General features: G+C 49.8%; 2 protein-coding genes across 14 annotated transcripts in view; both read left to right on the forward strand.

Annotated features, from left to right (window-relative positions):
* The window catches only part of HDAC8 (histone deacetylase 8), a 28236-nt gene extending 3131 nt beyond the window's left edge, over positions 1-25105 (forward strand). The window contains exons 3-12 of one of the 13 annotated variants that reach the window (XM_035901759.1): positions 596-737; positions 3689-3801; positions 4859-4936; positions 5362-5470; positions 10322-10494; positions 12185-12279; positions 19117-19212; positions 20481-20615; positions 22472-22577; positions 24665-25105. In XM_035901759.1, the coding sequence (XP_035757652.1) occupies positions 596-737; positions 3689-3801; positions 4859-4936; positions 5362-5470; positions 10322-10494; positions 12185-12279; positions 19117-19212; positions 20481-20615; positions 22472-22577; positions 24665-24798 (1181 nt within the window). In that variant the 3' untranslated portion in view covers positions 24799-25105. The other 12 variants (XM_035901757.1, XM_035901758.1, XM_035901760.1 and 9 more) reach the window with 12 other exon arrangements.
* RPS4X (ribosomal protein S4 X-linked) overlaps positions 20178-25969 on the forward strand; it is an 11594-nt gene continuing 5802 nt past the window's right edge. Inside the window, exon 1 of the mRNA XM_009646380.2 lies at positions 20178-20189. The gene's annotated coding sequence lies outside the window, so the exon portion shown is untranslated. The remainder of the gene's footprint in view (positions 20190-25969) is intronic.

Consider the following 25969-nt stretch of genomic DNA (forward strand, 5'->3'; position numbering starts at 1 on the left):
GGTGGAGTTTCCCCCCCCCCGTAGGCCCCCCTGAGCTGCAGGGGCACAGCCTGCCCCACCATGGGCTGCACCAGGGGCTGAGGGGGAATCTCTGCTCCAGCACCTGGAGCTCCTCCTTCCCCGTCTGCTGCACTGGCCTGGGTGTCTGCAGGGCTGCTCCTCTCACATATTCTCACTTCTCTTTCCTAGCTGCTGTGCAGCATTTTTCACCCTTTCTTCAATATGTTATCACAAGAGGTGCCACCAGCATCACTGATCAGCTCAGCCTTGGCCAGCAGCAGAGTTGTCTCTGTCTGACATGGGCGCAGCTCCTGGTGTCTTCTCATAGAAGTGACCCCTGCAGCTCCACCACTACAAAAACCTTGCCACACAAACCCAATACAATTTTTTTCCTACTTACACCCCCTAAGTCTCCTGTGTGAATCCAAATCTGATGCTTGTTGTGAGGGTTTTCTGCTATGGCCTTTTCATTGTGCCTGGAACAGAAAGTTAGAGCAGCAGTTAGAGAGAGAGAGAGCAAGCTCAAAACAAAGAGAATGTGCTTCCCCCAGGGGAAAAGGCCTGTTGTGTCTGACACACGGACTCTTAACCGCAGGTTATGACTGTCCGGCTACTGAAGGGATCTTTGAGTATGCGGCAGCAGTGGGAGGAGCCACCATCACCGCAGCCCAGTGCCTGCTGGACGGCAAGTGCAAGGTAGCGATTAACTGGCCTGGAGGGTGGCATCATGCAAAGAAGTAAGAAAACAATCTCTTCCCTTGTGTTTTCTCACCTGGTGTCTGAACCCTGCCTCCTAGCTCCCAGCTTCCCTGTGAACCCTCAGGGTGTGGTGATCCAGCTGGAAGAGAGAGCAAGGTGTGAAGGGGTGAGGGAAGGCAGGAGGTAGATAGGAAAGAGGCAACGTGTCTCAGGGTAGAGGCCTGAGAGTAGGCTGGTTACTGTCCAGTCCTGGTGCTATTGTGGACTGCCATGCCGGTCTGGGGCAGGTAGATTCAGAGGTGTCCTGCCATCCATTGATACTTGGTTATCTCTGGGAGCTCAAGTGAGATTGATTTTGCACAGTCCATAGAGGTGGGCTGTGGAGAGGCAAATGATTAGTGTCGGTCCCAACTTGGAAGAGAACGGAAACATGGCAACACGTTGTCCAAATTGTTTTGTGTAGCTTTTTTGGTTTCTTAGTAAGAGGTTTGAAAGTGCAGGACTGAACTCTGGTTTTCCCCATGCTCTGTGGGTGGCTGTTTGCTCTGAGCTATATTGTTAATAACAATCTTCCAGAACAACAGGAGAGGAAGCAAAAACTTCATCCCTGAATCCTGTGATTCTGTAGTGGTAAAATAATTTGTTTCCATGGCTTTCCTGTTTTCCTTGGATGTATGTTTTGTTTTTAACTTAGGTCCCTCATCTCTCAAAACATGATGCCTGTCTGCAAATGCAGACAAAACAGCACTCTTCCTTGCCCCCACCTAACTGGCCTTTGCAGGGCTGTTCTGTTTCCCTGGGGAGCCCCAGAAATTAGCATGAACCACATGTTTAACCCTAACAACTTGTACATGAGTGCACAGGTCCAGTAACTTTTCTGACCTGGCAGACAAACACTGGAGGTGTAACGGTGGTGTGCAAACTCCAGTGATGGCAACATCTCATCAGGACCCTTTTCCTGGTCCGCACTTTGCTGAATATGGGTTCAGCTATGGCTTGCTGAGAAAGGAGAGAGTTTAGCTTGGCTGAGCTGAGCCCTCTTACTCTTGGGATGGCTTTTTAAGAATCTTCTGTTCCCTTTTATCTTGATTGCACAGTTTATAAAATGCCTGTAACAGAAGAAATCTTAGCAGTGTTGCTGCCACTGAGCTGTGCTGTTAGCACTGTTCTGGGAAGCAAATGGCCTTTTAAAAAAAGGCATTTAATACATACTGATCCCAAAGGAGCCTTCCCCGTCATGCCAGTGAGGTGGTGTAGGATGCTGCAGGGTGGGCAGCAGCTGTGGTAAGTGCCAATCCAGTGTGAAGGCCCAGCCAGACTTGACACCCAACTGCAGGTGCCTGGTGCTAGGACCCATGTCCTAGCAAAATACATGTCCTTTTGTCAATAAAAGACCTGCTGTCTGGTGGCTTAGTTACTTTCCAAGGTCATAAAGGTAAGAATGGTAACCTCTGTGGTCTGGGGCTTTTGAAGTTCCCAGTTCACCGGTATGCCTTCGGGGCAGAGGGTGAGAGGCCAAGTCAGTGCCTTTTCTTGACCCAGCACTGCCCTCCCTTCCGGCAGTGACAGTCTGAGCTCTGCTGTGTGGATCTGTGCAGGGGGACATCCCAAGTGCTGGCCCTGAGCTGCAGCTCTGATGCTGGTCAGCCTCTGTCCGAGATGGTGTCCCGCTCTGCTTGGCCTGGAGTTTGAAAGCGATCGTGTGTTACAGCATGGAGAGTGTGGTGAGAGACATGACATTGTTCACTTTGCTTCCTTGCAGGCTGGGAAGGAGGGGAGGAGTATGGTGTGTAATCACATTTAAGGAAGATATTCGGGATACCTGCTAACGTCCCAGTTCTCAGCATCACTGTAAATGAACAGAGTCACTGGGAAGCATCTGTGCTCCGTGACATTTGCAGGGAGTGAGAGCAAGTGCAGTTCTGCCACCCCGTGCTTGCTCCTTGCCATTTCCAGCTCCTTGCTGAACAAGGAAGTGTTGGGGTAAATGAGCTGAGTGCTGTTGCTGAAAGTCAAGAAGCATTTCCAAGAGGCACATCTTAGATCCTGGAGTCGTTTGAGCCTGGGGAAGAGGGGTTCGGACACTTCTGTTGCAAAGTGGTTTAAATCATCTATCCAGGGCTGACCTAAGAGTGCATATGGGCTAGTGCCAAGTGGTGATGGGGACGACTTCAAAGTGAGTCTGGAGTAGGGATTAAGAAACTTTCTTGTTCCTTTGATGCCAGCAATATGGAAGCTGTCCCCCGATGTATGTTGGAGATAAATCTTTCCATGCAACATCTGTCCTCTGTTTAGCTGCTGGGGCTCTCTTCTGGCTGAGCCTAGGGACTGCATGTGTGGCATCCTGTTTGCATTTTCCTGGGGAGGAAGGGAGAATTTTGCTTTGGGGAGAGGCTTAACATTCATACCCTCAGAATTTGGAACAGAGCCGCAGAGCGTTGCAACTGCCTTGGACCTGCCTTTCACTGCCAGGACCTTCCCAGGAGCTGTGACCCAGACAGCACGGACAGAGTGGCTGCCCAGCACTCACAGGAAAATGGCCAAGCAGGACTGTCCAGGGGCCCATCCTCTTGCTGCAGAGGGAGAGGAGGTATAGCAGAGAGCGGTTTTGAGTGGATGGAGTGGCTCTGAACTTCTTTAAAATATCTCAGGTGCAGAAAGTTAATGTTTTATCTGTGCAACAGTGAAATGGTCAGGGGTACTGCCAAGCCCCCCATGGGTCAGGGCCTCTCTGCAGCAGAGCTAACCGATGCTTTGCCAGCTGCCAGCAAGTCCAGGGTTGAGAAGTGACTGGCACAAGCAGTCATGTTCTCTGTGCTTCCCAGCCATGCTTTGAGCTGCTACTGACCTGTCCCTTGGTCGCTTCTGGGCCTTGGCCAGGCTTCTCTTTGCCCCTGTGGGGTGGAGACTTGCCAAGCAAAAATGACAACACAGAGATCACTGGCGATTGCGTTGGAGATTTTCAACCTCACGGACATTGTTTTCACAGAGATGAAGCTTCTGGCTTCTGTTACCTGAATGATGCTGTCTTGGGGATCCTGCGGCTGCGCCAGAAATTTGACCGTGTCCTTTATATTGATTTGGATTTGCATCATGGGGATGGTAAGGCCCAGCACAGGCTGCAAACAGCACAGCCACACAGACTCAGTGGGAAGAATGGGAGAAGTGAAGGCCTGTTGGGGCAGTAGGGTTTTACCTGCTGCAACAGCCATGGCTTTGCCTCCTTTCAGTGCAGTCAAGTTCCCTCAATCCATTTCTGCCTTGTCCTGCTTTATGGATTTGCCCCGTGCTGCTCATCAGATCTCTCTTGAGGGTCTGGGCAGCAGTCTTGTACCTAAAGCAACAAACAGCATGTTCCCATTCCAGTAATCCCGTCTGACAGTGGCTCTCCAGCAAGGAATTCACCCAGTCCCTTGCCTCCCATCCTGGCAGGATGGCTGCTGACAGTATTTAGTTGTTTAATGTCACTAGTGCAAGAGGGAAGCAGTCAGTAGTAAATGGTGCTTTTAAAAGGAGGCTTGATGCTGTAAAACTAAAGCCAGAGCTGGCCTTGCTGAAACTGCTCTCTCCTTCAGGGACATTATTTCAACACAATTTAACGTTTCCTGCTCTCCTAAATTTTATGGTGTGTTTCATTTTGCTCTGTTTTCCTCCCACATTTGGTTTCTGTTAAGTTTCCTGTTACTTCTTTTTCCCTCCCCACTCTCACTATTTTAATATGTCTTTAAGGAAAAGAAAAGGCGTGTTGAACCGCAGCAGTGCTGAGAAAAAGTGAGAGATATCAGTAGCTCTGGTTCTAATCAGAGCCAAGCTCTGGCCAAGGCATCCCTGCTCAGCTCCCTCCACCAGTCTTGCAGGCCAAGCAGTGCAGGCAAGTGCTGCTAATGTGGGCACTGACCTGAGGTGTTGAGATGCATTCAGTGCTGATTAGCATGAGACCTGCTAAATTAATTTCAGTTGTGACCTTTGCTGCAGTGGAATTCGGATCTCCATTGATTAAAGACGGGTTTATTGAGCCACATCTAGTTTTCTCCTCTGTTCATTCTGTTCCTGCTCTGCTTGCTGCCCTGTGTTTATTGAGTGGCTCATTTGCGTGGTTAGGCTCTGTCATTTATGTGAATGATGCATGAAAGCTTTTTTCTCTTCCATTTTCTCATAGGAGTTGAAGATGCCTTTAGTTTCACCTCAAAAGTCATGACTGTTTCTCTGCACAAGTTTTCGCCAGGATTTTTCCCAGGCAAGTTGAACTTGTGAGGTTTGTGCTAATTCGGTTCACGCATCACTGGTGAGGCCTCAGCAAAGGCAAGTCCTGTCCCTTCTGTCCAGCAGATGTGTCTCGCTGCCTCTTCTGTTGACCCAGAAGAAGGAAAAAGGGGGAACTACATGTTTGGTATCTCTTCCTTTCTGGTTGTGGCTAAGCTCGGGGCAGAGCCACTGCTGGCAGCCACCTGCAGCCCTTGAAAGCTGCATGACAGAATTTCGCAGAGGGCGAGAGCCGGGTCCATCCAACCCCTCCTTTATTGGCAGTGGTGGCAAGTGGACTTCTCCATAAGCATGCCAAAGGTCCTGGCCCTCTGCTTTCATCTGAGACATCCCACACATTTCTCTTGCTGCTGATCCCCTTTCCCTCATAATTAACCATGGGGTGTTTCTGCTTTTCAGGCACCGGTGATGTGACAGATGTTGGCCTGGGGAAAGGTCGCTATTACAGCGTGAATGTACCTATTCAAGATGGCATTCAGGATGAGAAATATTACCAGATCTGTGAAACGTAAGCCCTCTTGCTCTGATACGGTTTACTTGGATGGGATTTTAGAGAGCAGAGACTGCACAAATTTTGTTTATTTACTATTTTTAATTACAGTCCTCCATTAAGGCTTGCCCCTTCCCCTGTTATAGTTTTTTTTACAATGAACATGGATCTTAAGAGGTCTCAGAGGTCTTGTCCGAATCCTTAGGCAATCCAAATACACAGAGGCATTTGTGGATGGCTGGAGCGTCTCTGCCACAGGTCAGCCTTATGTGTTTAAGGAGAGACTTGAGAAGGGACAAGAGCTTTTTAGCATGCATTCCCAGTTGAAGGACATCAAAACCTGCCATGGTTTCCAAGCTGCATATAACCAAAGCATCTACAAAGCAAGGAAGAGTTCTGTCCTGGCTGGCAGACGGTCATGTGGCATGACTGTGGGTGTCTCATCCAGCTGATGTCTGAGAATGATTGCCTGTGCCTCCCAAACCTGTGGTGGGATTGGCGCATGTTACTCCTTTGGACACAGGTTTTTGCAGGCTGACTGCACCCTGTGCAGAGCCTTTCCTCATATTCTCGTCTATCCCCTTGCTGGTGAGAGGAGACCTGCTCCTTGCCAGCCCTCTGCTCCTTGCCGAGGCACTGCCAGATCAGGCATTCTTGGAGCAAAAAGCCAGGGAGATGCTGTGCAGAAGAGTCTCACCTCCCTGGGTGCTGGGGACAGCTGCCTCTGCAGCCGTGGTGGAGACTGAGCTGCTGCAGCACAGCAAAGTAAATAAATGAGGAGGAAGTTTGCTCTTGGCGTCTCAGAGCACGTGTGCTCTGAACTTGCCTCTCTATAAATTACAGTGCTTGGGTTTGATTGCTTTTGTTCTGGTAAATAAAACTCCTATCCTGCTTTTGAGGTGGTGTGGAACACGGATAATTGCCTATCGTTCCTGGAAGTTGAATGACACAGGCTCCAGTTAATAGCTGCTGTGTGGAAAGGAGGCCAAAGTGTGAAAATGTGGTGGAAATTCCACACCCCTACTTTCTTTTGAAAGGTCCCAAGTTTTAAGCTGAGGAAAAGGCCTGATTTAACCCGCTGGATCATGGAGCTTTCTGAGTGCCTGTGCTGGCAGGCATTACGTATGCACGGCGTTGGGGCACAACCCCCAGCTCAAACCTACTTTCCAGTTGACAAAATCAGTCTGGCTGCTTTCTTTAGCTTACGGACAGGGCTTGTGGTATTTGCTGGTGCCGCTGTCGCCTTGGCATATCATGGGTCTTGCTGGGATGTGTATGGAGCGGGGCAGTCAGCAGCAGGGTGGCAGACCCACAGGAGCCAGGAGGGAAGACGGTGTGGGGAGCGTTCACTGCCTCTGAGAGCAGCAGATCCCTGGGCAGCTCTGGGTCTTGTCTGCCTGCAGCGTGGGCAGAAGGAGGAGCAGGCAGGCCCATGTGTTGCTGCTAAGGTGATAGCAGATGTAACTTGATTGCTTGCTGGATTTTGGATGCAGCTTTTTGGAAGTCGGAGGTGTAAGTCACAATCTTGCCTGTGTATCCAGGTAAAGGAAAGTCGTCCAATTTGAGGAGCTCCTCCCCATGCTGCTGGCACCGATGGGAGGAAACATCATGTGACACCAGTCCTCTTCCAGCAGCAATCTCACTGAGGATGTGAAATTTTGACTGCCGTTCTGGGTTTGCTTGAGCAGTTGCAAAAGTCCGTTCTCTTCCATCCTCCGTGTCAAGCTCTGACTGTTTTAGCTGTTGTTCTGACCTCTCGGCGGGTAACAAAAGGTGACTTCTCTGTCAGCTCCTTCCTTTGGGGGCTGGCAGGGGGGGCACTGAATTGGATACTGCTGAAAGAAAAGAGCTTGGAGAAGTCTGAAAACTGGCAACGTCTGTTCTTCTCCACTACAAGGGCAGGCAGTGCAGCCCTGCCTTGGTGCACTGCTCTGCCAGGGCCAGAAAGGAACCGCTGGGGTCACCATGGCCCTGTGTCGTTGCTCACGAGACTTCCCTGAACTTGTTTGTTAGTTCAGGAACAGAAAGGGGGCAGAACATCCCCTTTGCACATGTGCCAAATAAGTGCACAGCCCAGATTGCATGGTCCTCACTGGCTGCACCGTGCCCTGGATGGGGGTACCATCCCACTGGAGCCAGCTGTCGGTGGTCAGAGGTTCCCGTGCCCGCAGCTGTAAGGCAGTGAGAGGTCTTAGCCATGCTCATGATGCATCTCGATGCAAAGTCAGTTTTCTAGCTGGGATTAGTCTGCCGTTGCAGGGAGGTGCATCGGAAGTTCCCAGACAGGCTTGGAGCGCTGATGGTGTGACTGAGCTGGTCTCCCTGAGGGATGCTGCCAGAAGGGGAGAAGAGTCCTGTTCCCACTGCCTTATCCTTGGCTGCTCACTCCTTTCCCCTCTTTTCCTTGCCGTGAACCAGTTCAGGGAGTTAACCTAGCAGAAAACTAACCCTCCTAAGCAACTTTCTACTAGTTTAGCTCTCTGAAACTGTATGCTGTGGGATCAGAGCAGCTCCATCAGAGCAGAAAGAAGGGGCTGGGAAGGAGGGGTGTAAGGGACTACCTGCTGCTGTGTGGTCAGTTTGGCTTTATCGTCAGCTCAAGCTTGTAGCCTGCATGCGTGTGAGGGGCTGTCAACCTCTGGATGGGGCTGATACTGCAGAGCAGTTCTGATTTCCTAAAACACCAATAAGAGTTGTGCTGTTCTAAGCACAGCGTGGGGCAAAAGGGGGCTAAGCTACCCTTATGCATTAGCAGAGATCCCAGCAGCTACAGACAAAAGCTGTCGTGTCAAGGAGATGTTTATCATTTAGGTAATGTCTGCAATGTGCTTTGAAAATGAAAAGCTCTGGGAGAGAGTGAACTTTGTTTAAAACTTCTCATGCAGCCAGCAAAAACCTGCAGGGATGGGCTAAAAGTCTCTTCATCCTCACTGGGAGACCTTGCTGAGAAATAGTAGGAAGCCTTGGCCTGAAGTGAGTTTCACTGGGGAAATAATAGAAGGACTGATGATAGTAATTGCATTTTGGTGGAAGTGGCTGTCCTTGCACAGTGAGAGGGGCGGGGGGTGGGCAGGGGACCCCCAGTCTTTGCTACCAAGAGGTAAACCTTTCCTCTGTCCTTGTTATTTCACATGCATCTGCCCGTTTCTGGTGGATCCAAGAGGAATGTGAAGCTTCCTAGGGAAAAAGTGAGCTGTCTAAATTGGCCAGCATCAGTTGCCTGTCTTGCAGAAGTGGAGAAGTACGTCTGAGGGAAATGGGGGAAGAGGGACCCAGAGACAGCTCACAGGAGCTATATGTGCTTGCAGAGGTCTGAGTGCAGGCAACAAAAGCCTTCATCAGCAGCAGACGGTGTCAAGAAGCCTTATAGTGTTTGAAGAAAGCTGTTTCAGTCCTCCTTACTCCAGGGAAGGGTAGTACAACATGAGCCTTGAGCAGAGGTGGAAGCCCCTCTCATCCATCTTGTCCTTGACATCTGCAGAAGACGGGCTGACTTTGGGTCCACTTCAAGAAGGAAGCTTATGCCGATTTGACCGCTCTTTCCTTGGTACTGTGATTTTCACCATCTGCCTCAGTTTGCTTACCTTGGTGAGACTGTGTGGACAACGTGGCCTGGTACCTATCAAAACATGAGTGGTGTGAGTAGCTGTTGGCTACGTGGCCTTGCTGGGTACGTGGGGTGCTAGGGCCAGGCTCTTGGCATGTTCAGGCTGCGCGGCCACAGCCGGAGTTAATATGCATACTGAATGGAAATCCTGTTATTCCCCAGGCTCTCATGTATGGTCTCGGAGTGATTTTTTCCCAGAGGTTTTCTCATCACCGGTTGAGTTTTTTCCAGCAGTGCCTGTATTTGTGGTGCTGGTAGAGCTGATGGCCTCAGCAATGCAGGCATCTGCCTTGGCAGACCACACTGAGCTCAGTGAGGTTCCTTGTCTGGGTGCGGTGGCTGGCTAAGGCTCTTGGGGTGAGTGCTGGTAAATGCAAGCTCTTTGTTATGGGGAAGCAGCTCTCTTGTTTGGCACTGCAGTGGTTTTTGATTACATATCAAATAAAAACTGGCGATGCATAGGTTCTCTTAACCAAGGCAAAAGCATTTATTCCCATCTGTTTCTACTTTAGCAAAATAAAAACACTGTTGTGAAAGGAACATGTTTTTCTCCATTATTTGCCTTGTATTTTGGGCTTTGGAGCACAGTCCTGGGAACAGGATTATTCCCTTTGTGGTGTTTGTAATACTAAAAATCTCCTGGAGCAAAGCCAAATGTCTGACATGCCTAACTGCAAGAGAGAATACTTTAATAAACTATCTTCAGGACACTGGCCCTGCTGCACCCCAGCATCCACTAGAGCCAGGGGAAATGTATTTCTGCCTCAAGAGCCATGTGGGAGAGAGGAGAGTGAGAACCTAGACGGAGCCTTCCTCTGTTCATCCTGTCCTGGCGAGAGGTGCCTGAGAGTTTAGGATTGTTGTTTAACCAGACCCTGCTCTTCACCGTGACTTTTACAGGGGAGAAAAGCCCCTGGATTTGGCTTGCAGCCCTTCTGCTCAGGGTGGGCAATGTAAGCGTGTGGTTTGATGCTACCACTGAGTTGATCGCGACTGGAACCCCCTCCCCTGTGTTCTCAGTGATGCTTTTGCCTTCATCAACCTTGTGATTAGCGCTTTGAGAGCTAAACTTTTTGCAGGGGAGTAGTGGAGGCAGAAGGCTAAGTGGGAGCAGAGGGAGTGTAACTGGCATGAGGGGGGTGGGAGCGGAGAATGCAGAAACCTTGAGACGCATCGGTGGATCTGTGGGACCAGGGCCATGCCACCAGCATCTTTCTGAGCTGTGTTTGCGGTAACCCCCACTGCTTCTCTCCTCTCCACAGCGTGCTGAAGGAGGTGTACGCCGCCTTCAACCCAGACGCGGTTGTGCTGCAGCTGGGGGCAGACACCATTGCTGGAGATCCTATGTGCTCTTTCAACATGACGCCCGAGGGAGTGGGCAAGTGCCTGAAATACGTCTTGCAGTGGCAGCTAGCAACTCTCATCCTGGGAGGAGGTGAGTGCACGCGTGTCCTGCTGTTCACAAGGAAATGGGTTTGTCCTCCTGTGACCCTTCCTCAGGTGTGTGCCCTTGGGCTTGTCACTGAGTGGAGTTTAGCAGGGTGACTGCTGGGCAGCATTGGGAGGGCACTCTCTGGTGCGGTGCTGTTTTCACACAGACCTGAAATCCTTGATACTGACGGGTGCAAGTCTCAATCCTGACCCTAAGATCTTGAGATAAAGGCTACTTGACTTTTCCAGAGAAGAGCAGAGGCTGTTAACCCTGATGAACTGACCCTGGCTTCTCAGTGGCACCTCTGATTCCCATCTCTGCTGATCAGTCCTTCAGTGCTTCTCTTTAAAAGTGAGCACTGTGTTCCCAAACCTACCTAGCTCAGGCATCTCGTGATGAATGATTTTGTTTGGATTCAAGCAGGGGCTTGAGAAAAGGACTGGCTGCCTGCACGGTACAGCAGGGCTCTGATACCCAGCAAAAGCTGAGGTTGACTTGGCTCTGCCATGCTGCATAACCAGCTGCTTATCCAGTGGGAGAGCACGGGACAGGCTTTATGCAACAGAGCATCTGAGAAAAACAAAAGTCACTGTGTGCCAGGGAGAGTCCCCTAGCTCTGTGCCTGGAGCCATATCAGCTCTAGGTGCTGTCCTTTTTGAGATGGGGAGAATCAGGCATAGCATGTTAAGCCTAAAAATTCACGTACGTAATGCACTTTGTTTTGGAAAGGTTATGGGTGTTGAATCTTGCTGTGGCATGTCTGTGGGTATGCTGGGGATGGCACCTTTCATGCAGAAAGAAACCCCAAAATTTTTGTCAAAAAATGAGGGACAACTATTTGTCACTTGTGGCCATACCAAAGCAGTGTCCCACCAGTGCAGCTTGTGGAACCATTTGAAGTGGAAATTGGGGGAGGAGTCAATACTTGCAAAAAAAAAAAACCCCAACAAAAAAACCCCAAAGCAACCCAAAGAGAAGGGAACACTGAAAAATATGGTCTTTTCAAAGTGGTTTTCTCTCTTACTATTTTAGTCGTCTTTGCTGGAAAAAAAACAACTTCTGAGTCTCTTGCAGGATTGCTTTTAGCTAAGGTTTCTCCTTGTGGGCTCATGTACCGTTACAACGGAGGGGACTATTACCATACTGACCGTGAAACCTCATTTACTTGTAAATCAGTCGCAAGTTGTACCAATGAGCTTCATATTTGTCCTCTCAAATGTGACAGTGCTGAAGAGCTCAGCAGGGAATGGCTGGGCACGTGTATTATGCTTTATGGGCCAAAGGCTGGCATTAAAAAGCGGGAATCCCCCATGTCCGCTGCTGCCCTTGCACTTGTCTCCCTGTTAACCTTTGAAGACCCTGTGCCAGGAGAGAGCCCAGCACATGGGGCTGGGGGCTCATGCTGGGTCTGAGATGGTGGCTGGAGGAGCCTGGCCTGTGCCACACTGGGTGTAACTGGGATTCAGTTTGGGAGGTCCGCCCTTGCATACAGTGTCATTCAGACCTGGCCTTGTGTGGCCAGCAAGTGCAAAATGCAGTTTTGGGGCACAGCTTGAGTGGATGAAATAAGCTGAATTCATATGAACTGCGTATGTTGCCTCCTCAACTTGTTCCTTCCACTAAAACCTCTCTCCCTCTCTCTTCCCTTTCCCCACTCTTCCGCCTCCAAAATCGCAATTCTTGCTGGAGACAGGAGGCTACAACCTTGCCAATACAGCTCGCTGCTGGACGTACTTGACTGGGGTCATCCTTGGGAGAACACTGTCCTCTGAGATCCCTGATCATGAGGTAAAGCTTTACAAACCCTCCCTTTTCCTTGTGTGAGAGCTGAGTCGTTCTACCTATTCCAAACAGCATCCTTGCCGCTCAATACTGTTTTGTTGAGACGCTCCAGTAACAATAACGCACTGTCCTAGCAGCATAGTGAGTGCTTGTTTCCAAAACCTGAGGCTGTCCACATCTTTTTGCAAGGGATCTCAGGTGCCAATAAACTCCAGTCTCGGGTAATTACAGAGAGGATGGGGAGGGGGAATCGCCTGTTTGCTCAAAGAGCTCTTTAGGATGTGCACATAGTTTTGCCAGGAAAGAGTCGGGCCTTTCTCAAGGCTTTAAATCTAGCCTTGCTTTCATCGGCTTACAAAAAGTGCCAGGTGCAGCTTTGAAGCTTTTCTGACCAGCAGTCTCTCAGCGGGCCATGGGTCGGGTGCTGTTCACGATCGCATATGAGCTGTCTCGGTTCCAGTGCTGGTGCTTTTAGTCTGGAACGGGGCTGGGCAGCTGGTTGGAGGGACCCAATCTAGATGGAATTTGGGTGGAATAACTGTAGGTTCATAATAGGTCTCAAACTGCAGATCAGTGTTATTGACCCTACAGAAACACACCTGCACGTGCAAAGCAGTTTAAGCCTACAGTGACTACAGAGGAGGTTTATGGTTTTGCCTTTGTCTAAGGATCTCATGGACTAGTGTGTGTGTGTATTGAAACTGGAAATTCATCATTATAGAAACTGGTGATTACAGATACAAGATGCTTTTTGAGAGGTGTAGTACTTAATTATGATCCCTTTCTGCAGAAACAGGTTTTAAACAAGACTAGATCTTTTGTATGTGTGGAAAGGGAAAAGGGTGGGTGCCTCTGTAGGAATTAACTGCTAAAGGTTTTGCCTGTTGTTGTTGCTCTGAACAGTTTATTTGTTGTGTTAATGATTCCTGCACTAAGCCCCCTGAAGGGTAAGGGCAGTGTGGGAATGAGTTGATTGCCGGATGTCACTAGTCCGACAGTGGGGCCCTGCATGCTCTGGCTGCTCCTTTTCAAAGGAATTTTTTGCCGGGAAAAGTTGGACCAGATGATCCTTGAGGTCCCTTCCAACCTGGTGTTCTATGATTCTCTGAATTTGTATCCCCTTCTGGGCTAGCCAGCACTTGCGCTGCAGAGCTGAGCTGGGTGTGAGTTGTGGTGCTACTGGTGGCCAGCCTGTTTGGGTTCCCCTTGCAGCGAAACAGTGCTTGTGGGTTTGTTTCTGGAGATGAGATGAGCTGCTCAAGGCTCACCCTGGCAGAACAAGTTCCTGGAGATCAGCCTAGCCTGCCTCTTGGAGCTGTGATGCAGCACTTGAAGAGGAATGAGCTAGAGGAAGGGGGAACGTGGGCTGCCTTGGATGAAGCAGTCACCAGGTGCTGCTGTTCTCACTTGGGCGCTTCTAGGAGAATTTTTATGGCAGGATTGTAAAACCAAGTGCCTGCCTTGAGCAAGTGCGTCTTAACTCCTACACCACGGAGATGGTTTAGTAAGAATCATTTCTGGGGTGGTGACGTTGGCCAGCAAAGCAGCTGGTGAGGATCAGGGGTATAGATGCAGTGCTTATTGAATGCCGGGCGAAGTGGCTGGAGCAGTGGTTCATCATAGCCAGAAAGCTCTTGGGTGAATGGAGTTTGCTGAATCGGGTGTGAGTCAGAAATCCACAATGCTCTGCTAGAACACGTGGAGACATTGGCATATGATCAGTTGTCTGATTATTTTAAAGCCTGTGGCCATGTGCTTTGTCAAAGGTAATAAAGTAGCCTTGATGATAAAGTGACCTTGGTAATAAGAAATAGCCTTGGTATGTGAGTTGAACGGTTCTGGATCAGGTACCAGCTAAAAGATGGTGATATTCATGTCAGTAAGCAGGGAGCAGCAGCCTGCCTTCAGGGAATCTGCATCTCCTTTGGGACCTGGAAGAAGTGGGTAAGCTAACTGCGGTGGGGTTCAGATCCCTGGGGACCAGGCCCCTCAGTTACCAGGTGGAAGTGGTGGAGTTGTGTTTGAACAGCACAAGGTAAAGTACAGAGGCATGGCCCTTAGGCTGGCATACAAACCTCTCCTAACAGCTCTGCTCCTAAGTAGTAGAACAAATGGATGTGTGCTCCCTAGCTTTGAGGCACTGATGAACTGCTAAGTGAGAGGCATTGAGAGCAGTGTTCCCTGTCAACGGGTTTATCCCATTATTATCTGCTACAGAGCCTTCTGGTGGTTGGAAGTGCCTTGCAGTTGAAGGTGAGATTTTGGGCTGCAGTACGATACCCATGTGCATGCAGTGCCCTGAAGCCATGCAGGGCTTGCACTGAACCCAGGCACAAGCCGGCTGCCATGCCTGTGGTATTGCCTGGAAGCCGCCACTGTGGGCTGCTTCACGTGTGTGTGTCCCCGGCTGGGTGTGAAGTTTTTGCCTCTCCTAGAGGGGTGCTAGCCCACATCCTCTGGCAGGACATTAAGAGCTTCGTTTCTGACCTCACTAATGGCACTGGATGCTATTTTTCACTTACATTTATAATCCTGTTTTGAAAATGATTAAGGAGTTTGTATCAACAAGTACCCTGAAAGCCAGACCCACAGGCTGATGCTTACAATTTTTCAAAGTATTTCCTTTATCAGTTTTAAATGTTTTCTTGCTTCTTTCCATCAGTGTTGGTCTGTGTTTTTTATCTCTTGAACCACAAGCAAGGTCAACAATTTCTGAAACCATCTGTCTTGACAAGAACATTGAAGGATCATCTTTGTTTTCTTTACTATAACTCTGATGCAGTTACCTGCCCCTCCCTCCTCCTAAACTGGATTATTTCATAATGCTGAGCATAGTATTTACTTGCCCAGGAGTAAGGGTCCCCCTCGTGTTTTCATATCGGATGTGGCGAGGCCATTTGCATTGAAACAGAGATGTCCAAACTTTGCCCACTGAAGCGTTAGGCTAGCAGCTCACTCCAAGCCTGCGAAGCTGTGCCCAGCAGCCAAGGGGTACGTTGGCCCACGTTTGCTCTCATGCTATTACACGCAGCGTAACACTAAAGATGGTGCAGCATGCGGAGCTGAATCAGCATGTGAATGTCTGCCATCCAAATCAGATAGAGCATGTTTGCTTTGAACAGCTTTGCTGATCCATGGTGCTTGTGTGCAGTTGTGCTCTGTCGTCTTGGTCACGCTAAATGAGATGTATATAAAGTCTCGTTAGCCTTGTTTAGTCCCCCCAGAACAACTCACAAACCAGACAAGGTAACATTAACATGGCCCTCTTGGCCACCTGGGCACGCTGCTGGCTCATATTCAGCCGGCTGTTTACCAGTACCCCCAGACCCTTCTCTGCCAAGCAGCTTTGCAGTCACTCATCCCCACGCCTGCAGCGTTGCATGGGGTTGTTGTGACCCAAGTGCAGGAACCGGCACTTGGCCTTATTGAACCTCATACAACTGGCCACAACCTATGGATCCAGGCTGTCCAGCTGCCTCTGTAGAGCCTCCCTACCCTCAAGCAGAGCAACACTTCCACCCAGCTCAGTGTCATCTGCAAACTTGCTGAGGGTGTGCTCAATCCCCGTGTCCAAATGGAATGAAGCATCAGTAAACTAGTGTTAAACACTTTCATAATCAATGTTGAGCTCTTTTTGTAAGGTGTGATTTTTGCAGGATTTGCAAAATGAGGAAGGCTGAGGGAGCAGAGCATCCTTCTGTGCAGTGTGAGCAAGGTAGCCTGATGGGCCCTGGCCTTCCGGCTGCTGCCCACTGCCCTCCAGAAGGTTATTTACTGGGAGGAGTTAAACGTTGCTGGTTTGCACCCAGCTGGGGAGATTTTTGCCTCTGTGTGACAGCATTCTCCGGCTGCGCTTGCAGGAATCAAGTGTTTGTGTGAGATACCAACTGCGTATAGGTCCTTGCAGGGCACTTTTTGAGTGCAATGTATCGGGGAGGGAGGTGTTGGCAGCTAAGTGAAAGGGACCACCAGACAGCGACCAGCACAGGGGGTGGTGATAATACAGGGCACTGCTACTGTGGGAGGAGGTCCTGGGGCAGACAGAGACCCTGCAGGCCAGTTTGTAAAGGTCTTAATTCTTGAATTCAGTCTTCTATGTGCTTTTCATGGCCGAGTATCAAAGAGGCAGGCTGTCACCCTGCTAAGAGACCACAAACTGAACACAGTCACATTCCTGAACTGCCCCTGCACCTTCTCCCAGGGACCCCAGGAGGGTTAGAAGCAGGAGAAGTGGCAGCTCAGCCCTGTCAAGGGAACAAAAAGCGCTTTGTACCTGCTGACCAACCTCGGCTCCGCTCCGCCAACTGCTGCCACTACTCCCAGAAGTGAGCGAACAGGAGGCCAGGACTTTCTGAGGGGATGCAAGGGGCCTGGGGCAGGGAATGAGACCATTTGCATTTGGGGGGACTGAGGGGCAGGAAAGCTGTCACAAAGCCCTGATTGTAAGTGAAGCCCTTTTGTTGTTTCTTGCCTGTGCGCTGAGGCACGTGCTGTTGGCCACTCAGCTGGTGGTGAGCTGGGCACCTGGCCCAGAAGACAGCGATTCTCAAAAGGTAACAGCCATTCTGCAGAGCTGAAGAGAATTGGGAAGTGGAGCTGAGCCCTCTGTTGCAAAAGCCGTTTCCCCTTCCCAGCTCACAAGAGCTTTCTTCCCAAACCGTGCATCTGAGATTTTTCTCCTACATGCTGCAAGAAACAGTTGTGTCATGGTTATGTCCAGTGCAAGTGTGTTTCTTTCTCCTTTGGCCCGGACTTCACTCGCTTGATGTGTTGCAATGGTCTTAAATAGCATGGGAATGCGCAGTCTGGAGGATGGTACCTCCTTTACCATGTCAGGTGAGCAGTATTGTCCAGGAAGCTGTCGGTCTCTGTCTCATCTCTGCTGCAGTAGCCGCTAGCAGATGCAGGGAGACGAGTATAAAGAATAGTGTGAACACAGAGTTTCTCTGGGTGCTCTTCCAGTTTTCTGTGATATATGGCCAAGGAGTATCCTGCTGTCTCTGTATTTGTCACATTGGTAACACGTAAGGCTTGGTTGGTGAGAGGATTCCGCATTATCGTGGTACTTAAAGTACACTTTCTATCTTTTCTAGCAGGCTCATCTCGCATCAGAGCATGACAGAGCAGTCAGGTGCCAGCGCTTTGCCATTGCCTTATTCTGGAGCATAGACGAAGCACGTTCCCATGTAATGTTCACACCTGGACTTTTGACCTGATAAGTTAGTTTAAACCTTACAGACCTTAGATTTTCAGGGGAAGGAGTGTCTTACTATGTATTTAATATGCGGCCCTTCATTTTTATGGGAATTCTGTTCTCTCACTCCATGAGTCATTTCATTTAGAGAAGGCTTTTTTCCCCCTGTAGATGGAACTAGTCGAAGGTAGTGTAGTTCCTCACCTTGCTGCCAGTGCAAGTTCCAGGCTAGCACTTTGTGGGGCAGTCTGTTTCTCTGTAATTAGGAATGAGATGTCCTCATCTTGCATTAATCCTGCAGAGCTTCCTAACCAAAACTCCCAGAGAAGCTACAGCTGACTGGATTTGTATATTTTTAAGGTCCTTCTCATCAGTATATTTTACCCTCTCTAATCTTTCCACGAGATGTTCCAGGCTGCCTGTGTTGTGCAGTTGGGATGGGTTGACATATTTAAGGTAAACTGGTGGAAGCAGATTTGTTGGAGGTAAAAATCATGAAGGAGGAGAATTGGTTTGGAGGCTAGTGGATATGAAATATTTACACAGCTATGAGATAATCTGAAGGGGAAACAGCATGTGCTTTCTGTCTATGTGTACTTATGCATTTGTGCGCACACAGGGCTCATGTCTTTTTGTCAGATTCCCAGGGTTTTTTTCTGCTGCTGCTGGCAAAGAACCGCTAATGGTTTAATAGCTTATCAGCACCTGTGCACAGAAACAAAGTTCGGTACTTCCTGATTTTGTGTCGTCTTTGCTTTAAATAGGAATTCCCATTCTGATTAATATGAGACCTGGAAACTGAGCTGTCAGACCAGCCAGCTTTTTGAGATCAGTGCGGAATTCCTGACTGTAAGCAGCTTGAAGGCAGTCCAGGCACAGCTTTCCTGCTGTACAGCCCCAGGGCTCTGCTCACCTCCTGAAGGAAACTCATGAGAGTGTGTGGCCTGGGTCAGATCATTGCTGAAGCGCCTTGCTGCGAAGTGGCTAGGTTGTGCTGCTCTCGATGTATTTCTCTCCATTGGCCAGGTTTGGCATGCTTCTTTGGTGATAACAGACCAAATTCTACCCATTTATATTCAGCACTTTGCTTCTCTTCCAGCATTGAGGGGTTTGGGGATGTTCTTTACAGCTCCAGGTCTTGGAATCAAGTTACTATGAAAGTAAGTCAATATTCAGAAACGTGGAAGTCTTTTGGTGGTTCTTTTTTGTTCATGAGTTTGTATAGAAGGGCTTGAAAACAACACTGTGGTCTTGAGATCCAGGAAGCATTTGACTAAGCAGCAGTTTAAATTATTTAGTCTTAGGAAGTCTTGGGATGTCTGGAAGGACCAACATAGAACTTTGAACATCCAGTTCTGACGGTGCAGTGGTCGTGGTCCCCCTGCAGAGCAGTGTCCACCAATGAACTGTTTGTACTCAAATCAGGGACAGAATTTAGACTTTCCTAAGATGCCTAATTTTTTTGCTGTTGGCATAGTACTTGTTGGCAGATCTGGCATTATTCAGTAGAAAATATCCTTCCCCTTTAAGAACATTATTTTTTTTGCCTTCCCCCCCCCCCCCCCCCCACTCTTCTTCCTCCAACACTTCTTTCCCTGCAGTCATTCCACATCCCCATCTCCTGAACCATTACTCCCACTCTCTTTCAGACCACCAAAGTACTCTGCAGTCGTGGTATTACACTGGGCACCGTTCCATTCTCTGGGACACCCTGCTGGGGGGAGGGAAGACATTTGCAGTCCCAGGTATACCTCCCTCTGGTTTAAACTTCAGCTCCTTTTGGCCTGCTCAGAGCTTTAGGATTGCACATCGGACATTTGTGATTCTCTCAGTTTTGGCATGCCTGAGTTTTAAAAGGCAGCGGTTGTGAGTTTTCAGGTAAGCTGCTGATTAAGGAGAGGATTTTTAGCTTTCCTTGCGAGTCTTCGTTCTCAACACTGTTTTTTTCATCCCTGAAAATGACAGATTTTTTTTCAATGATGAAAAAGATACATTTTCCCCTGCTACAAATAAATGGATGAGTGAGTAGTGCGGGCATTTTGTTGTTGCTGAAGCTTGCCTGCTTGTAACATCCTCCTTGTTCTGAGAGCTGAAGAAACAGAATGAGTCTCTTCTGAAGCACTGAAAACCACCTCTTGAATCCCCTCCAGGCTACAAGAGAGTGGATGCAAGGTGCTTGTACAAACGGCTCTTTTGTACTGTCTTCAGAAATATTGAGGCTTAAGCCTCCCACCTCAAAGAGAAAATGGACGTTACTGTTTTGTTTTGGTGGATTTGCCTCTCTGGGTGCCTGTCGTGGGTCAAAACTCAGCTGATTCCCAGGTGCTGCTTGTTGCTTTTGTCAGTTGATGAGTGGTTGAAAGAATTTCCTTTATTAGTGCTTCCTCAGAGACTAGAAGCACCTCTAGCTGTGGCAATGAGAGGTGGTCCTACCCTTGCCTGCCTGCCTGCCTGGCCGTCCTACCACCAGTAGAAGGCAACAGAAGTAGACAGGGGCTCCTGCTGCTGCCCCTGTGCCCTGCTGGTTTGCGTCTCAGTCTGTGACTTGGGGTGACTGGACATGTGTTTTCTCCTGCCACCTGCATGGGAACACGCAGTAGAGTGGTAGGAATGTGTTGAACAGCTGGGCTGTTTGCTTCAGACCAGCAGCAGCAGAGCTCTTGGACAAGCCTGTTCAAGATTTACCAGGCTTGCCCTGCTGACCTGCTTTCTGGTGGATGGTGTAAAACCCAGCTGACCCCAAGCTCTTGTGTGTGACTGTGCTCTCTGCAACCCCCACTGGGTAGCTCAGCACATGGAGCTGCTCTACAGGATATTAGTTACTTAATACCAAAAGCTTCTCAACTGCCATAAAGCACATCAGTGCAAAAGTCCAGGTATTCTGCTGCAGACTTTGAAAAACAGCTGCATGAAACTGTATTGGTGCTCTGTTTCACTTGATGCCACAGAGATCAGAGGATGAGGAAGTGCAAAATGATGCCTTCGTCAGGACTAACTGTGCCTCGTTTCCCAGGCTGGATGTGCTAGACTCACGGTACAAAGTCTGCCGTGCCACTCTCTGTGTAACCAGCAGGTTGTGCAGCCGACACCAGTTACTGAGAAGTGTGCATTTTCCACAAGCTATTTTACGGATGCTGCAGTCAAAATTGTATGTGTGTTTCCTTTTTTCCTGCAAATAAGCCAGCTTGCTTGGTTTGTGGAGCCAGTGGGCTTTGCCAGTGGAGCCTGTATGCTCTGGGAGTAGCTGTCTCCTGTTTACACTACAAGAGCAAACTCAAACCGGACTAGAGGCAGCAGCTCTCAGTGAGGACTTCCCAAAATGTGTTGGCTGCTTCTGCTGTAGGCATTTTCAGTCTTCCTAAGCAGGAAAATTATCAGTGTTATCCTCTCGTGTCAGTAATTCATCAGGGACTTTCCAAAGTCATCTCTGGGCAGAGGTGAAGAAAGAAAATGTTGAGCTATAAAGGAGATTACTTAAGAAAACTGTGAAAATAGTCTGTTTGAAAAATATACATCAGTTCTTGGGCTGACCACAGAGAAGTTTGGAAGAGGGCTAGCCTGCTAATTAGCTAAGCAAGTGCTCCCATGCTTGCACAATACAGCTGGGTTCAACTCTCATTCAGGCTGGCCCTGGGTCCAGCTCTGATCTGAATAGTCATGGTAATTTTTTAATGAGCTAAGAGCAGCCACAATGTGCAGCAGCTTCCTGCTGCCCCATGTTTGTTTGGGTGACAGATGGGCTCTCATTCTCACAGCATTGAAAGCAGGACTCTGACTCACTAAAAAGGGAAGATTTTTCCATTTTTTAAATCAGCTGGCTGGGTCTACAGTGACAGAGCACTGCACAAATGAGCCGGTGCAACTGTCAAAATCTGCCTTTTACTCCCTTTTCAGTGGAATATTATGTTGGCCCACAAAAAAGTCTGGCAGGCAGCATGGCAGGCAGCACGTTGCCTGCCCTGACCCAGCTGCCTTGTCCAGTCTGTGTGAATAGCTGATGTACTTACAGAGCAGGTAGCTCCTTAATGCTGTGATTCGCGGGCTGGTAAACCCAGCGTGGTTTCGGGTTTGCTTTCAAATGCTGGACTGTAACATGCAGCATTCAGGAGCCACTTCATTTTCCTTGTCAGTACAGGTGCATAGAGGTCTCCTTGGAGAAGCCCTCACTGCCCCTGCTAGTGCAGAGTTGTTGGTCTTGGGTTGCCAGAACTGGCACCGCCAATCTCACACTTAAAGAAAACCCCAGCATCGTTAAATCACTTGGAAGACTATAATGCTGTGAATTTCCTTATCTCTGGTACAATAGCTTTGGGTCTGGACTAGCTCTCCATGAGGTGATACTCTCCAGGGGTAGCAACAGGACCGACTGCAACTTCACCACTGAGTTTTTAACCATGGTGTGTCTGCTCCTTTGCTCAGCACTGCATGCTTGTGATATTAACCTGCTGGTAATAATTTATGATTCTGCATTATCATGTAGAGCCCATGTGCTGCAGATTTTCTCATTCAGGCTCAGCTGCACACTGCTGGAGCACTCAGCCAGGAAAGACACATTATTAACCTTGAAGCACACTGATTTTTCTCCTTCCACATGTTCCACAGTCATGTCAATGCAGTGCTCTGCAAGGTGGGGCAAGGAGCCAAAAGGAAGGATATCTCATAGGCAGCACTTGAATTTTGTTCATAAAAAAATAAGTTTTTCAGGTAACCACATGTAAAATGAGTGTCAACAGCTTTCTCAAATAAAGCATTGGGATAGATATGAGACTACTTTTGGCTGCACCACTGAGCTCTGCTTCCCAAGCCCTTGAATTGGTAGTGGCTGCAAACTTCAGGTGGGCACAGACACTGCAGAAGCACCTCTGATGTAGTTAAACTACATGTGCCCCTCAGACAGAGAAAATGTTTTTGCCTTCTTACCAACAGGTACCCACGGGGAGCCCTCCCTCCAGCCTCAGCCAGCCAGAGACCTATTGGCTCACTCTCCTCTCCTCTTCCCTGCAGTTCTTCACGGAGTACGGTCCTGATTATGTGCTGGAGATCACACCAAGCTGCAGACCAGACCGCAATGAGCCACAGAGAATTCAAGAAATTCTTAACTCTATTAAAGGTGAGTTGTCCAAGCCAACACTCCTGCTTCAAGCTTACAGGTCTTTTTAGAGGGGACTTCAGGAAAGCTCGCTGGAGTCTTTCTCACTGACTGGAAAGATGAACCACATTCATTTGACTGCTCACCATGTACAATGTCATCTGCCTCCTGCTTCACTTGGGGTTCTCAGTAGCACATAAGCTCAGAGCTGTGGGTCCCTGTTAGCAAAAGTTGCCATTACCTTTCCTCTGGCTGGGCAGAGGAGCATGGGGCCTTGTCCTTATTAGAATCATAGAACAGCCCAGGTTGTAAGGGACGCGTTCAGCTTGCTGTTCACCAGGACCCTCAGGTCCCTTTCAGCAAGGCTGCTCCCCAGCCATACAGATCCTAGCCTGAGCTGGGCTCTTTGGTTATTCTGTTCCAGGTGTAGGGCCTTGCCCTTGTCTTTGTTAAACTTCATACTGTTCTTCTTAGCCCACTCTTCCAGCTTGTCCAGGTCGCTGTAAGATTGTGCTCCCTTCTGATGTGTCCACCTCAAGCCACAGCTTGGGGCAATTGCAGCTTAACCAGAACTAGAGAGGCCCTGGCCTGCCTTTGGCAGGAGCATTGTGTAGCATCCCTGGGACTGGCTCCTGCAGCACTGGCATCCATCCATCGGCCCTTGGGGCAGAGACAGAACCACCGTGCTCTTCTCAGAGCCACATACAGGGCTGGGGCTTGCTTGAGGGCAAAGGAAGGTGGTTCCCCACCTGATCTCCATGCATTTCTTCAGGAGCTGGGACAGTCCTCTAGCCAGGCAGGAGACTGAAAGCTGTTAAAGTCCAGGGCAGACAGCTGGGTGAGCCCTGCGAACTCCTGCCAGCCTTGTTCAATGCCCTTGCCTATCTGTTTTGTCCCCAGGAGGGGTTGGGGGCGACAAGATGGGGCTTGGCAGCCCTTTCCACTCTCTGTGCATGTTGTGATGTTTTGATGTTAGAAGCAGAGTAGGAGGAGGTGGGTGACAGAAGTGATGGCCGTGGATGCCCTGGGGTGTCTGTTCCCAAGCACAGGCCAATCCTAGGGAGGGGACAATCCCCCTGACCTGTCCAGGAGGGGAGGAAGAACAGCATCGCTTTAGAGCTGGAAGGGAGGGATTCTGTGCTGCGCAATTCTGGCAGCGCATCCAGCCCAGAAGAAGGACAAGGCGGCAGGGAGTGAGCATGTGGCCTACCAGTGCTGGCCCATGAATCCCAAACCAGCGATCAGCCTGGAGGAGAAACTCGTAGTGGAAACGGTGGCAGGGTCTTCCTTTGGTAATTCCCCAAGTCTGTCTCAGAGGAGGGCAACAGCTTCTGCTAAGGGCGCAAGCGGCCAGCGGAGAGCAGGGTCTGTGCTGAGGCTGGGATTCCTGTATTGCTGCCCACTCCATCAGGCATAGGGGTGGCACCCCTGGGCAGGCTGCTCCGTCAGGCTGAAATATCAGTGGAATTATCCTTTTCTACCTCCTTTTATTTGCAGGGAATCTGAAGCATGTTGTTTAGCAGAGAAGGAAGGCTCAGGTTTCTGCAAGAGCATTTCCCGTGGGGAAGACAGTGTGTTTATATGAGCAGCTGGTGAAATTCGTGGCTGCAGGGGAAATTTGGAAGAAATTACTGTTGGTTGGTTGATTTTTTTTTTTTTTTTTCCCCCCCCCCCTCTTTAAAGAAGAAAAGCTGATGTGTACCATGAGCACCATGGCTCTCCACAGGCAGGAGTGTGGGCCCTCCAAGCCACAGCCTTCCAGTGCCAGCAGAGCCTCCCTTGGTCCTTTCTCTTTCCTTTCTTAATACCACAGAGTTTATTATCACAACTGGTTTTAAATATTTTTTAAGAGAGGGGCTCCTCAGAGCTGTGAACCCTCCCCAGCTGGAACCCAGCATCGCATTGCCTCCCTGGCAGGAGCATGGCCATGAGCTGCCCACCCAGGGAGTGGTGCCGAGGGCCAGCCAGGGCATGGGGCATGGGCTGTGCCTCTTACCCGCAGAAAGGCATGGCCATTGTGTTTTTAACTGGGAATTTTTTTAAAATAAAGTATTTTAAATACTCCTCCAGCCCTTTCCTTTCTTCCTGCGCCCACCCTGCCTTGCCAGTGCTCTTCTCCATAGCACTTCACGTATTCAGCAGAGGTCCAGCCAGTGCTGAAAAGCAAAGATCTGCAGTTGTGTTTGTGACCATCCCTTCCAGCTCCATCATGTCAGGCAGCACAGACCACCCCCCCGGGTGATGGGTGAGCTCCTGGAATCCTGTGCAGAGAGGCCAGACCCCAGGGATGCACTCCAGAGTGTCGAGGGAGATGCAGGGCAGGGTGGCAGCTCCTGTCCTGGGAGATCTCGGGTGAGATCAGCACTCAGCATCTCGGCACAGGTACGCAGATACCTGGGACAGATCCCTCCTGGTGCCTCGCGCCCTGGAGCCTGTCCTCTGCTGCCCTTGTCCCCTCCTTCACTTGGCCCGCAGAGCTTTTATTTGTGCTGTTTCTTTTTAAAGATGTCTAGTCACTGGGGGAAAGCATATTTCCTGTTGCTTTACTTACATTATGCTGGAATAAATAGTAAGATGAAGGGACTCCCAGCCTGGCCTGGCTTTGTTTTGATCTCTTGTTTTTCACTGCTGATCCAAACAACAGGAAATCCAGCATGGAGGGAGTTCAGCTGGACATGGCTCCCATGTCCCCATGGAGTGACTCCTGACCCCCTCTCTGCTTCCCCCCATCATCCCCTGGCACCTGATGCAGTGGGGTGGGGGGAGACTGGCCTTGCGCGGTGACCACTGGCAGGAGGCTGGCACTGCCTGGGGAAGGTGTTAGCCTTGGGGATCGTTCAGCCAGGAGAAAAGGGGTATGAGAGAGCAGAGAAGCTGTCTGGCTGCCCCCTCCAACCCACCTCGGGGTCCCACTTGCTCTGTCCCCACACCAGGCACGGATGGCCCTGTGAGCTGCAGGAGCTGCTTCAGGAACTCAACTGGGAAAACAATTGGAAACCCTCCAAGCATCAAACATTGTGGCACTAAATGGGATTTAGATGAGAGAGTTGCACCCGGGGATGGGACTGTAGGGATATGGCACTCTAAACCGGGCAGGTTGCTCACCCCAGACAACTGAGGAAACTGAGGCACAGAGTAAAGCACCCCGTCCACCATCTCCATCCACATCCTGAATGCAGAGTTCTGCTCGGTGCAAAGCAAGAAAAGTGCAGAAGGAGGGACAGAGGCTCAGGGGGTACCCCCAGTGCCCCTTCAACAGACCCCCTCACACCCAGATGCCCTTTTGGCTAGCTGAGGGCGCTAGCCCATGTCACCCGCTCCAGCCCTGGCACCACTGAACCCCCTTCTTGTCCCATTCCCGCCCCCCCCCCCCCCCCTGGTGTTACAAGTGGGCCCCAGCCGGGATGGGGGGG

This window comes from Egretta garzetta, unplaced genomic scaffold (assembly GCF_000687185.1).
Source record: "Egretta garzetta isolate BGI_Z169 unplaced genomic scaffold, ASM68718v1 scaffold849, whole genome shotgun sequence".
NCBI classification, from domain to species: domain Eukaryota; kingdom Metazoa; phylum Chordata; class Aves; order Pelecaniformes; family Ardeidae; genus Egretta; species Egretta garzetta.